Source organism: Jaculus jaculus, chromosome 2, assembly GCF_020740685.1.
Source record: "Jaculus jaculus isolate mJacJac1 chromosome 2, mJacJac1.mat.Y.cur, whole genome shotgun sequence".
Taxonomy (NCBI): Eukaryota; Metazoa; Chordata; class Mammalia; order Rodentia; family Dipodidae; genus Jaculus; species Jaculus jaculus.
In genome coordinates, this window is record NC_059103.1 from 93,522,804 (window position 1) to 93,536,778 (window position 13,975).

General features: G+C 40.1%; 1 protein-coding gene across 2 annotated transcripts in view; it reads left to right on the forward strand.

Annotated features, from left to right (window-relative positions):
* Nucleotides 1–13,975, forward strand: part of Cfi (complement factor I) — a 46,617-nt gene that overhangs the window by 18,398 nt on the left and 14,244 nt on the right. For both annotated transcript variants that reach the window (XM_045143819.1, XM_045143818.1), the window contains 7 exons: nt 631–910; nt 2,566–2,719; nt 4,334–4,515; nt 6,457–6,570; nt 6,825–6,935; nt 9,162–9,188; nt 13,148–13,183. In XM_045143819.1, coding sequence (XP_044999754.1) covers nt 631–910; nt 2,566–2,719; nt 4,334–4,515; nt 6,457–6,570; nt 6,825–6,935; nt 9,162–9,188; nt 13,148–13,183 — 904 coding nt within the window. The remainder of the gene's footprint in view (nt 1–630; nt 911–2,565; nt 2,720–4,333; nt 4,516–6,456; nt 6,571–6,824; nt 6,936–9,161; nt 9,189–13,147; nt 13,184–13,975) is intronic.

Below are 13,975 nucleotides of genomic sequence, written 5' to 3' on the forward strand. Positions count from 1 at the left end.
AGTGCTGGGATTAAAGGCATATACCACCACACCCAGCTTTTTCTTTTCTTTTCTTTTCTTTTCTTTTCTTTTCTTTTCTTTTTTTTTTTTTTTTTTTTTTTTTTTTTTTGAGGTAGGGTCTTGCTCTAGCCCAAACTGACCTGGAATTCACTATGTACTCTCAGGGTGGCCTTGAACTCAAGGCAATCCTCCTACCACTGCTCCCTAGTGCTGGTATTAAAGGCATGCGCCACCATGCCCTGGCCGAGACTGTTCCCTCTTAACATGACTGTGACATTCACTGATCTATTCAGAAGCAGACTTCTATGTCAGCCTTGGGATAAGAGCTACAGTTAATTCTATGCCTAGTACCTGCCAACAACTGCACAAATATTACTTCTAATCTTCACAATAAAACTGCAAAAATCAGAGGTACTATCCACATTGTAAAGATAAGAAAATTTACATTTTATGAGAGTAACTTGCCCAGTGTACCCCCAAACAGTGTAGAAGCCAGACTGGTCTGGAGCTTAAAACCGGCAAACCACACCTTCTTGGTTTGTACTTTGGAGTGGGTGTGTTTCGTTCTTTTCCTTCAGTTTACTTTTAAAGCCACTAGTTGGCTATCAATGCTTTTATTCTGTTTCACAGATCTCTTCAATAATGGATGCATCTCAAGAGAATTTGGTGGACCAAAAGTGCTTACTGAAAAAATACACACATCGCTCCTGTAATAAAGTCTTCTGTCAACCATGGCAGAAGTGCATTGATGGAACCTGTGTGTGTAAACTCCCTTACCAATGCCCAAAGAATGGCACCTCTGTGTGCTCAACTGACAGGAAAAGCTATCCAACTTACTGTCACCAAAAGAGTTTTGAATGTCTTCGTCCAGAGGCAAAGTTTTTACATGATGGAACATGCATGACTGATGGTATGAAAAACCTGCTTGTCAAGTTTCTGTGATAACAGGGCAATTGTATATCATCTGTAGTAGTTATCTTTCTTGTTGCTGGACAAAATACTTAACAAAAGCAATGGACATCAGACTTGGAAGCTTGCTTACACTCCCTCCTGATGACCAATTTAATGAGGATGCAGGGACCTGACATGCAAATCAATGGAGTATTTAACATTAGGAATTTTGCTCTTACATTTTGTTTCAAGGGCTGGAGAGTTTGTTCAGTGGTCAAAGGCACTTTCTTGCAAAGACTGCTGGCCTGGGTTTGATTCTACAGTACCCTTAAAAAGCCGGAGTCACAAAGTGACACATATATCTGGAGTTCATTTGCAGTGGCAAGTGGTCCTGGTGTGCTCATTCTCTCTCTCTCTCTAATAAATGAGTTTTTAAATTTAGTTTTAAGCTTGCTTGAGCTAACCTCAGTGACCATCAAGCCTTGTGATCTATGCCTCATTTCCTTCCTCTATAAAGTATGAATAATAGAAGTTCCTAAGTCATAAGACTCCTGGGAAAATTAACTAAAATGATGTATGTATGCAAACCGCTTGACACACAGAAAGTATCTATTAAAGTTTAGTTATTATGGGCTGGAGAGATGACTTATTGGTTAAGGTGCTTGCCTGTGAAGCCTAAGGACCCAGGTTCAACACCCCAGGACCCAAATGCACATGGTGATGCATGTGTCTAGAGTTTATTTGCAGGGACTAGGGGCCCTGGTATGCCCATTCTCTTTCTCTTTCTTTCTCTCACTCATAAATAACTAAATGAAAATTTAAATATATACATAAAGTTTAGCCATCACAACAAAACTTAGGCTCACTGTGTTCCTATATCAAATTATCACAGGCACTTCTAAAGTGTCTTAAATGCTTAAAATGTTCCTCTTAAAAGTACCTTGACAAACACCAGGCCACCGTAGCCTAAGTAATTTTGTGATGTTAGGTTAAAATGGTGAGGTACTATGAAAAAGAGAACTAAAGCTCCAGACTTGAACCAATGTCCACCACCCGTTGAAGGGCAGGAAGGCCACTGATGAAGTGGTCAGCATGAGAGAATTCAGTACTTTAAATTTGAGAGAACACATAAATCATTGCTGTTTTTCTTAATTCTTTGGCTTACTTTCTGGATTTTTGTGTTTGTTTGTTTGTTTTGTTGTTGTTGTTTTGTTTTGGTTTTAGAGGTAGATTCTCTCTCTAGCTCAGGCTGACCTGGAATTCACTATGTAGTCTCAGGGCCTCAAACTCTCAGTGATCCTCCTACCTCTGCCTCCCGAGTGCTGGGATTAAAGGCGTGCACCATCATGCCTGGCTTTAGGTGTACTTGAGGATTTGGAAGTCAGATTAGTAGAGCATGTGCCCATTCTTGTCATCACCATATGGGCAAGTAACTTTAATCTGAAAATGGGGCTAAAAATAACTTAATGTTTCAGGGTTAATGTAAGGATTCAGTGATCTTTGTAACTCAGTGGCACAGCCATGCACACATAATAAGCCCTCACACAATTGCTCACCGTTTGTTAAAAATCATCATGCTGTTCAAAGGTAATTTGAAATTATGTATTTTATGAAAAACTTGAAAGGGAACGAAGTGGATGCCTAAATGCTGCTCATTCTTTCTTTTTACTTTAGGAAAATTTAGTGTTACCTTAAATTACGGAAGTACAGGTTCAGAGGGGATTGTTGAAGTAAAACTTGTGGACCAAGATGAGAAAATGTTCATATGTAAAAACAGATGGAGCATGGCAGAAGCCAATATAGCCTGCTTTGACCTCGGATTTCCACAGTGAGTGCTTGCATCAAAGAGTTTTCTTAAATTTTTCTTGAGCCACAGTATATTTCTGCTTTTCAGTAGTTTGTGACCTGCAACCTTTTTTCTATCTGATAGCAAACTGTCTTCAACTTCATTATTTTTTCTCTTGCCATAGGTTGTATAAGTTCATGGAAAGTTCTTTGATATTAGCCAATGGAGATTTACTTAAGGGTAGTAAATTAGGTTGTGATATATCTCATATTACAAATAGAACAATTTCATGACTATTCATCTTTATTATGGATCCAAACTAGCCAGAAATAACCTCCTTTATTATTTTTGTCTTTCGTTCTAATTAATGTTCTTCATATGCAGTTAGGTTTTTGTATTTCTAGTTGTCTGATGTATCTTTGCTTCATTTTTTATATTTAACCTATTCTTCATTTCCTTCTAATGAGAAGCAGAGAGCATCGGAATGTCCCGGGAGAGTAATTCACTGAGTGTCGTGGTCTCTGGGCCCTTGCAAAACTGAGAAGGTTTCCCTTAACAAATTCTGAACACTGAGAAGTCCAAAAAATGGCCTAGTAGTAGTTACTCTTGTATTGTTGTGACCAAAATATTCAAGGGAACAACTTAAAAGGAGGAAAGATTTATCTTGGCTCACAATGTAAGAGGGTTTGGTCCATCATGGCCAGCTCCATTGTGTCTAGGTCTGTGGAGAAGCACGTCACGTTGCTGGAAGTATATGACAGAAGATACTCACCTCATGGTGGACAGAAAGCAAAGAGATGAACCAGACAGGACCAGAGGCAAGATATAGTCTCAGGGACCCAACCCCCTGACCCACTTCCTCTAATTAAGCTCTACATCTTAGGTTTCACCACTTCTAAAAAATGCCTTCATATGATGAACCCATGGAGGGATTAAACCTTTATTAGGTCAGAGCCCTTAAGTTCTCTAATCATCTCTGAAAATGATCTCACAGACACATCAAAGAGGTGTGCTTTGCAAATCTCCTAGGATCTTCCAATCAAAACTGACTATCCAAATGAACCATCACTGGCAGAGATGCCAAAATTCCAACTTAATATGATCAAGGCTGAATTGAAGATGTACTTTAGTGTGAAAGCAAAACAGAACTACTAGAATAAAGACAATGTAACCCCTGCATAACCTATAGTGAGATCAACCAGATAAGGCTTATTAAGCAGGGGGCATGTGGAAAAATTCCCAAAAGCAAAATATGAGTTGGGCATACTTGTTTTATACTTCAAAACCCTCTAGTTAAGGGAACCCACTCTCTTTCATGGAGAGAAAATCAATTCAGTGATAAGGATAGGCCAGGAATGGTACTCCTAAGGTTGGGAGGGAATATCAAAATGCCTCATTAATGTGAAATAGGAGTGAAGAAACCAATATTTTCTGAGTGCTCAACATGTTTCAAACCCTGACTTGTTGGTTCACATTATTTTAGTTAATCTTGACACAACTCAGTAGGTAATTATATTTCCTTTTACAGGTGAAGGTTTCAAGGCCCAAAGAAAGTTAGTATCTTCTTGAATGATTTTTAGAAAGTGAGAGGAAATTAGTTAGGCCTTTACTTCCTACAATCAAACTACAAACACGTGTTCCCTGTTCTATTTGCAGAGGTGCTCTTGATACTCAGAGAAACTTTCCCTTACCTCCAGATCTCCATGCAAACGGCAGTGGGTGTCTACATATACGGTGTCAGGGTTTTGAGACCAGTTTGGCTGAGTGCACTTTTGCCAAGAGAAGAGCTATGAATTCCCAACATTTTGCAGGTGTGGTGTGTTACCCACAGAATGCAGGTTGGTGATATACTTGCCTGAAGCTGTCCCTTCCCTCAAGGATATTTCACAAAATTTCTATAGTAAATAAACAGAGACTGATACCCAGTGGTCAGTCAAGGAGCTGATGATATGGTGTCTATTAGGTTTTGGCCTTTAGAGCTTAAACTGGAGCTTTCCACCCATTGTTTCTTTTGTCACAAATATTAGTTCTATCCTGGTACCCATATAAAAGCAAAATTACCTGCTTTCACTTTGCTCCCATGCACATCAGGATTCAAGTCACTATAACAGACAAATAAGTTAAGCATTATCTCCTTTGAGCATGCCAACTTATATGCAATTCCTTACAGTGTCTAAGTGGCCACATAAATGCTTCAGTTTCTTGGCCATCACTACCACTTTACCCCTCCATCCTAACTTTGTTTATTTATTTGAGAGCAACAGACAGAGAGAGAATGAGGCAGAGGGAGAGAGAGAGAGATTGAGAATGGGCGTATCAGGGCTTCTAGCCACTGCAAACACACTCCAGATGCATGCACCACCTTGTGCATCTGGCTTACGTGGGTCCTGGAGACTGGACCGGACTTGAACCAGGATCCTTAGCTTCATAGGCATGCACTTAGCCACTAAGCCACCTCTCTAGTTCCCCTCCATAGTAACTTTGAAATATTTGGTGTAAAGATCAAAGCCATACCCTTTCCAATGTTTATAAAATAAAATTTGAAAAATGGGCTGAAGAGATGGCACTTGCCTGAAAAGCCAAAGGACCCAGGTTCAGTTACTCAGAACCCACATAAGCCACTTGCACAAAGTGGTACATGCATCAAAAGTTCGTCTGCAGTGACTGGAGGCCCTGGCGTGCCCATTCTCTCCCTCTCTCTCTCTGTCTACTTCTCTTTCTCTCTCTCTCTCTCTCTCTCCCAAATTAATTAATTAAAAATAAAAAGTGTGGGCTGGAGTGATGGCTTAGTGGTTAAGTGATTGCCTGTGAAGCCTAAGGACCCTGGTTTGAGGCTGGATTCCCCAGGACCCACGTTAGCCAGATGCACAAGGGGTCGCATGCGTCTGGAGTTTGTTTGCAGTGGCTGGAGGCCCTGGTGCACCCATCCTCTCTCTATCTGCCTCTTTCTCTGTCTTTTGCTCTCAAATAATTTAAAAATAACAAAAAAGTTGAAAATAAATAAATAAATAAAAAGTGGCCAGGCGTGGTGGCATACACCTTTAATTCCAGCACTCGGGAGGCAGAGGTAGGAGGGTTGCCTTGAGTTCAAGGCCACCCTGAGACTACATAGTGAATTCCAAGTCAGCCTGGGCTAGAGTGAGATCCTACCTCAGAAAAATAATAATAATAATAATAAAATAAGTAAAAAGTACCAGGAACATGTAAATGGCACTGCCTGTGTGAGTCCTGGGAGTGGAGTTGAGGTTAGTGGAGTAGCAGGAGAATAAAGGTAGTATTTTGCCATCTCAACTAATACACTAGGCTTCTGAATCCCCTCCCCTAGCAACTACAGACTTCTGCAGTAAATGCTGGTTGTCAGACATAATGAAAGGGTCTCCTTATTAGTCATATATGCTGTTAATATTACCAATGCATTTTATATGATTTCTTTTTCATAATTTTGTGGGTTTTTTTGAGACAGCATCTTGCCATGTAGCCCAGGCTAGCATCAAATTTGCAATGATTCTCCTGCCCTTAGTCTCCCAAGTGGTAGGATTACAGGCATGTATCACTTTACCTCCAGGCCCGCTTAATGTGTCCTGGGGACCAAACACAGGGCTTTACGCATGCTAAGCAAGCACTCCACCAACTGAGTTACATCATCAACCCCATCCTTTAGGTCATTACTCAAAATCTGACTTTTCAATCTTAATGGCCTCCTTATCCCCAAAGTGTATTAATAATGTTATGTCACAAATCCATAAAAAAAATTCACAAAGATAATTCCTGCTTTACAGAATCTCCAACAGGTCCATCTTTTCAGTGTGTGAATGGGAAACACATTCCTCAGCAGAAAGCCTGTAATGGTGTCAACGACTGTGGAGATCAAAGTGATGAGCTGTGCTGTAAAGGTTGATACACATCTCCCTTTTAAATCCCAGATTAATGTCAGCGTTGAATTTAAGACGTGTGTGTGTGTGTGTGTGTGTGTGTGTGTGTGTGTGTGTGTGTGTGTGTGCTTGTACATGTGCACGCTTGCGTGGGCTGAGAAATGAACCCAGGACCCCTCACATGTCAGGCAGGCACTCAACCAATGACCTACACCCCCAGCCCCCACCTCATTCAATTTTAAATAGTGAAAAAACTTCTACTCATGTTTGCACAGGGTGCCAAGGTAAAGGCTTCCATTGTAAGTCAGGAATTTGCATTCCAAACCAGTTCAGGTGCAACGGTGAAGTGGACTGCGTTACAGGGGACGATGAAATCGGCTGTGAAGGTAATCAAATGTTCTGTGGTGATTTTTGTTTCTATGGTTTTCCATTATTAGTCCAGAGATTCTGAAAGTTTTCTTCAGGACAGTTCCAATCCTGAGGACCATGGGTGACAGCAGCAGCGGTATCACTGGAAGAGCAATGGGTGCCCCTCTCCTTAGATGTACTTGCTACTTCAGAACTTTTTATTAAACAAATTCTCGCATATAAAAAAGGACAGACGTTATGAACTCATCTTCCAACTCTAACAGTTGCTGATATTTTTCTAGACTTATTCATCTCTCTTCTAGCCTTGCAGTATTTAAAAACAAATTTCAGATATCTTTTTTAAAATTTTTATTAGCATTTTCCATGATTATAAAAAAAATCCCATGGTAATTCCCTCCCTCCCTCCCCCGCACTTTCCCCTTTGAAATTCCATTCTCCATCATTTTACCTCCCCATCTCAATCATTGTACTTACATATATACAACACCAACCTATTAAGTACCCTCCTCCCTTCCTTTCTCTTCACAGATTTCAGATATCTTATCACTGAAAAGTTACCTCTAAAAAAGGCACACAAGCGCGCGGGTGTGTGTGTGTCAACATCCTCTCATAAGCATCCTTGAAAATAATTTCCCCAACATTACTTAATAATAGCCATATTCAGATTTTCCTTTCTCAAAAAATATCTCTTTTGAGTCAATATGTTTGTTGCCATTAACTTTGCATTGCTGGCAAAAGACACCTGGCCACAAGCTAATTGTTGGAGGAAAGATTTCATTTTGGCTTATAGACTGGAGAGAAAGCCTCATGATGACTGGGGGAAATGTTGGCATGAGCAGAGAGTGGACATTGCCGCCTGGCTAATATCAGGTGAACAACAGCACCAGGAGAGTGTGCCAAATACTGGCAAGGGGAAGCTGGCTACAACACCTGTAAGCCTGCCCCCAACAATACACTGCCTCCAGGAGGCTCCAATTCCCAAATTGCTACCAGCTGGGTACCTAGCATTCAGGTAACATGTTTATAGGAGACATCCGAATCAAACCACCACGTTCTGCCCCTGGTTCCCATAAACTGATAACCATATGTGATATTAAATACAATGCATACAGATCAACTTTAAAAGTCCTCATAATTTTTATCAATCCCAATGATGTTCAAACATACCCATAGTCCAAGGTCTTTTAACTGAGCCATAATACAAAATAAATAAAACATAATGGTCTATTTTAGAGAATGTTCCATGTGCTGCTGAGAAAAATGTTTATTCTGCACCATTTAGATGAAATGTTCTGTAGATATCTGTTAGGTCCATTTGTTCCATGACATCATTTAATTCAGATGTCCCTGTTTATTTTTTGCCAGGATGACCTGTCAATTGATGAGAGTGGGGTATTGAAGTCTCCCACTACAATTGTGTTTGATGTTATCTGTGACCTTAAGTCTAATAGTGTTTGTTTGATGAAACTAGAAGCCCCCATGTTAGGTGCATATATGTTTAGGATTGTAATGTCCTCCTTCTGGAGTGTTCCTTTAATCAGTATAAAATGACCGTATTATCTTTCCTCACTAATGTTGGTTTGAAGTCTATCATGTCCAATATTAGGATAGCAACCCCTGCTTGTTTCCTAGGCCCATTTGCTTGAAATACTGTTTTCCATCCTTTCACCCTAAGGCAGTGTCTATCTTTTATTGAGAGATAAGTTTCCTAGAGGCAATAAATGGCAAGATCCTGCCTTTTAATCCAGTCTGCAAGCCTGTGTCTTTTGGATGGTTCAGTGAGGCCATTGATATTAAGAGTTATTATTGAAAGGTATGCATTTATTCTTGCCATTCTTATTTTGTAGGGTTTCCTATTTTCCCTTTACTTGTTTTAACTGTTATTTGAACATGGTTTATTTTTTCCTATTTCCTCCTGTGTGTGTTTTGCTTTCTCTTCAGCATTAAGAATTCCTTCAAGTATTTTCTGTAGAGCTGGTTTAATTCCTTTAGCCTGTTTTTGTTGTGGAATGTCTTTATTTCTCCAACAATTTGGATAGATAGCTTTGCAGGATAAAGTAATCTTGGTTGGCAGTTGTTATCTTTCAGAACTAAAATTAATCTGCATTGTTTGGTTCTTTTACCTTTTATAACTATTGATTTTAAATTGTGATACTATTTTTAAAATAAAAATTTGAATATATTTTATCTAAATAAAAAGTATCTTTTTGCTATAGTAAGGCTTTGTTTTGTTTTGTTTTTAGAAGTGAAACAACCTGCGATTCGTCATGGTAAGTGTATTTTTGTAATAGGAAATTTATATTATGATGCAAAAAAATAAGGTGTTCTGGTTTGGGGGTGGTGCTTACTAAGCCAAAGGTCAGGTATCTGGTTCCATAGCTCTTCTGTCAGTTCTTATTTGAGCTGGAGTCTTTTTTGTTGTTGTTGTTTTGTTTTGTTTTTATTTTAAAGGTTTTTAAATATTTATTTATTTGAGAGAGAAAGAGGAAGGGGGGAGAGAATGGGGACACCAGGGACCCCCTGTGCATCTGGCTTACATGGGTCCTGGAGAGTCGAACCAGGATCCTTTGGCTTCGCAGGCAAATGCCTCAACCACTAAGCTATCTCTGAGCTGGAGTCTTTTAACTGATACCAGAGCTTGCTGTTTTGTCATGAGCCAGGGAGAGTCCCTTGTCTCTGCATCCCTTTATGTAACTGGAGTTACAGGCCATGCCCAGCCGTTTACATGGGGTCTGGAGATTCAAAGTCAGGTGGTTTCAGGCCCTTCAGGCCTTCATACTTTAGTACTGGACCATCTCTCCAGCCCCCCTCCTCATTTTCTTTTTTCTTTCCAAAGCCTTAATAAAAATCAGTCCATGTCACTATTTACCCTATTACTTCTAGGTAGTGCATAAGAGACATGTTTTCTGGGTGTGGTGGTGCATGCCTTTAATTCCAGCACTCGGGAGGCAGAGGTAAGAGAATTACTATGACTTCAAGGCCAGCTGAAACTACACAGTGAATTTCTGGTTAGTCTGGGCTAGAGAAAAAAAAATGGGCTGGAGGGATGGCTTAGCTGTTAAGGCATTTGCCTGCAAAGCCAAAGGACCCAAGTTTGATTCCCCAGGACCTATGTTAGCCAGATGCACAAGGGGGCACACAAGTCTAGTCTGGAGTTTGCAGTGGCTGGAGGCCCTGGCACGCCTATTCTCATTCTCTCTCTCTCTCTCTCTCTCTCTCTCTCTGTCAAATAAATAAATGAAAATAATTTTTTTTTAAAGAGAGAGGGGCTAGAGAGATGGCTTAGTAGTTAAGACACTTGCCTGCAAAGCCAAAGGACCCAGGTTTGATTCCCCAGAACCCACATAAGCCAGATGCACAAGGTGGTGTTCATTTGCAGTGGCTGGAGGCCCTGGCACAACCATTCTCTCTCTCTCTTTCTCTGTCAAATAAATAAATAAGATAAAAATATTTTTAAAAGAGGGGGTCTAGAGAGATAGCTTAGCAGTTAAGATGTTTGCAAAGCCAAAGGACACAGGTTCAATTCCCCAGAACCCACATAAACCAGGTGCACAATGTGGTACATGTGTCTGGAGTTCCTTTGCAGTGGCTGGAGACCCTAGCACGCCCATTCTCTCTCTCTCTCTCTCTCTCCAACAAACAAATAAATAAATAAAATATTTTTAAGGAGGGCTGGAGAGATGGCTTAGCAGTTAAGGCACTTGCCTGTGAAGCCTAAGGACCCACGTTTGATTCTCCAGGTGCCACATAAGCCAGATGCACATGCTGGCACATTCATCTGGAGTTTGCTTGCAGTGGTAGAGACTCTAGCACATCCATTCTCTCTCCTCTTTTTCTCTGTGTCTCTTTCCCCTCTCTCTCTTTCTCAAGTAAATAAATAAATAAATAAATAAATCTTTCAAAAGAGAGAAAAGGCTGGAGAGATGGCTTAGTGGTTAACAGCTTGCCTGTGAAGCCTAAGGACCCCAGTTTGAGGCTCAATTCCCCAGTAAGCCAGACACACAAAGGGACACACACATCTGGAGTTCATTTGCAGTGGCTGGAGGCCCTGGCACGCCCATTCTTTTTCTATCTTCTGCCTCTTTGTCTGTATGTCACTCTCAAATAAATAAATAAAAATAAACAAAAAAAATTTTTAAAGAGAGTGTGACATATTCATCTTTCCCAATTTATTCTATTTTACTAGCATTGAACCTAACCACACTGTTTTTCCTTTTCTTTATCTTTTTCTTAAGGATGCATGGGAAAATCTCTTTTAGACATTCACCCAAGGGATTATTAAGTCTTGGGATATGCATTTCCCTAATTGACAACGAGTGCCGGTATGTTCTTTGACAAAGTTGTCTTGTGCCAGTTATCACTTCTAGCAATGAGGGAGAATAGAAAGATGGAGACAATTTTGGGAACATGAAAAGAGAAAGGAACCTTCACCCCCACCCCATCCCACCTAGCTGCTACACCCAGGAGTCTGGTTGAAGTCTCTCACCAACAGAGAATTCCAGCTGCTTAAGGATTTCTCCCTTACCCAGCTGCAAATCTGCAATTGTCTAGGAGTCTCATCAGAAATCTCTTTATAGGGAAAGGATGTGTATTAAGCCCCTAATGCAATCCTTGTGGCTCCTGGTTTTACTTTATTAGATCATAACCCCATCCAAGACACCTCTGGAGTCATCCTGTAATCTCACTTATTAAAAGAAGAGTTAAGGGCTAGAAAAATGGCTTAGCAGTTAAGGTACTTTGAAGCCTAAGGACCCATGTTCAACTCTCCAGATCCCATGTAAGCCAGACACACAAAGGTGAGGTAAGCACAAGGTTGCACATGGCCACTAGGTGGCACATGCTTCTGGAGCTTGATTGCAGTGGCTGAGGCCCTGGCACACCAATCTTCTCTGTCTGTCTTTCTCTCTCTCTAAAATTAAAATAATAAAAAAAAAAAGAGTTAAGCTGAGTGTGTCGGCACACACTTTTAATCCCAGCACTTGGGAGGTAGAGGTAAGTGGATCACTGTGAGTTCGAGGCCACCCTGAGACTACATAGTGAATTTCAGGTCAGTCTGGGTTACAGTGAGACCCTCCCTCAAAACATTTCTACCGCTAAAATCAATGAGCTGTCTCTATATGCATGACCTGTGAGCGCAGAGAGGGTGTCTTGTGTGCCTGCATGTTTGTGCATACAGGATGCTCGTGTGTGCATGTGGAGGCCAGAGGTCAATCATAGAGTCTTCCTCAACTACTCTTTACCTTACTTTTTGAGGCAGTGTCTCTCCTGAACCTGAAGCTCACTGACTGGATTAGAGTAGATGACCACAGACCTTAGGGATCCTCCTGTCTTTGCCACCCCAGTGCTGGAATCATAGGGAGGCTTTTTACGTGGGTGCTATGGATCCAAACTCAAGTCCTCATGCTTGTGCTGTATGGAGCCATCTCCCCAGACCCTGGAAAGAGCCTTCCTTCAGGGATCCAAAGGCAGTGCCAATATCCATTGTCTTCCCTGGGTAGAGAGTTTGTGAGTTCAGAGGGCTGAGGACGAAGCTCTCCTGCTCTTTCTCTGACCTGAGCATTTTGTTTGCTGTAGCTTGTGTCTCACCCTCACCAATCATTTGCACCAATACGCACCTTCAGTCCGTGCTAGCAAGCATTTCTAGAGTCCATCTCATACATTTACAGTTGTCCAACTATAGGAAGGAAATAAGATGATATGCTTGGGGGATTTGTGTAGTCCTTTTTATTTTTTATTTATTTATTTATTTATTTTGGTTTTTCGAGGTAGGGTCTCACTCTAGCCCAGGCTGACCTGGAATTCACTATGGAGTCTCAGGGTGGCCTTGAACTCACAGCAATCCTTCTACCTCTGCCTCCTAAGTGCTAGGATTAAAGGCGTGCGCCACCACACCCGGCTTGTGTAGTCCTTTTTAAAGGGAAGGGATATATATAAAATACATATTATTATATATATATTTGGTTTTTTAAGGTAGGGTTTCACTCTAGCTCAGGCTGACCTGGAATTTGTTATGTAATCTCAGGGTGGCCTCGAATTTATGGCAATCCTCCTATCTCTGCCTCCCAAGTGCTGGGATTAAAGGCATGCAACACCACGCCCAGCTGGGAAGGTATATTTTAAGACAAGATGTGTTTTTTAAAGTTTAAGTGACTTTAATGATTTAATTTTCACTATAGATTCAACTTTAAACATTGGCATTGTTTTTTTATTTTGTTCTGTTTTCTCACAGTGGGAATAGACATTCTGACTCCTAATATGAATGCAGGTAGGTTAATGTTTTACTGGTAAACTGGTTTCAACTTGTATTTTAATATATATGTATATATATGTCATGTGTATATATAATAAATATGTGTATGCAGTACATATATAAACTATTGAAATAATTTTGATATAATTTTAACTAAAAATATAACATTTTTATTCTTTTTTCTTATCACCTTTTAATGAAATTTAGAAATAAATAAAAACAAAAGTTCTGACATTTTGTGCTTTAAAAAAAAAGTGAGCATGAATGATTCTGGGGACTTGTTTAAAAGCTGGATTAACTTATATGACTAATGATTTCGAAGTGGATCAATGCTGTAGTTCTAGTTTTCTACCTGATATGGGCTTCCTCAGGTTATTTTATCAAAGATAATCATATTTCAACCATGAGTTATGATACATCGTCTGAAATTGAAACTGGCAGATGTTATTAATCAAGCTGTTCTCTGGCAGTACAGTAAAAGTCATGATGCCAGGAAGCCTTAGAAGACCCGTGGCTTGGCCATTGATGTACTTATGGCCAAATTCAGTTAAGATGTTAAGTCCTGATGAAGGAAGTAATTTATTAGAACTTTCAGGAAAGAGTGTTATTAAACTTAACTCACTTTTTCTTAGAAAACAATTTTAATTTTTGCTGAATTAAGTTGCAGATTTACTATTTTGACAGTTATCTTAATAACAAAGGCAACAGGGAGCTTCATCTCACTTCATTAAGTTTTACATGAACATCATACAGACTAGTCCATTAAAGGCTCTGAATGGAAGAGCTATTAGGAGAAAGTTTACATAT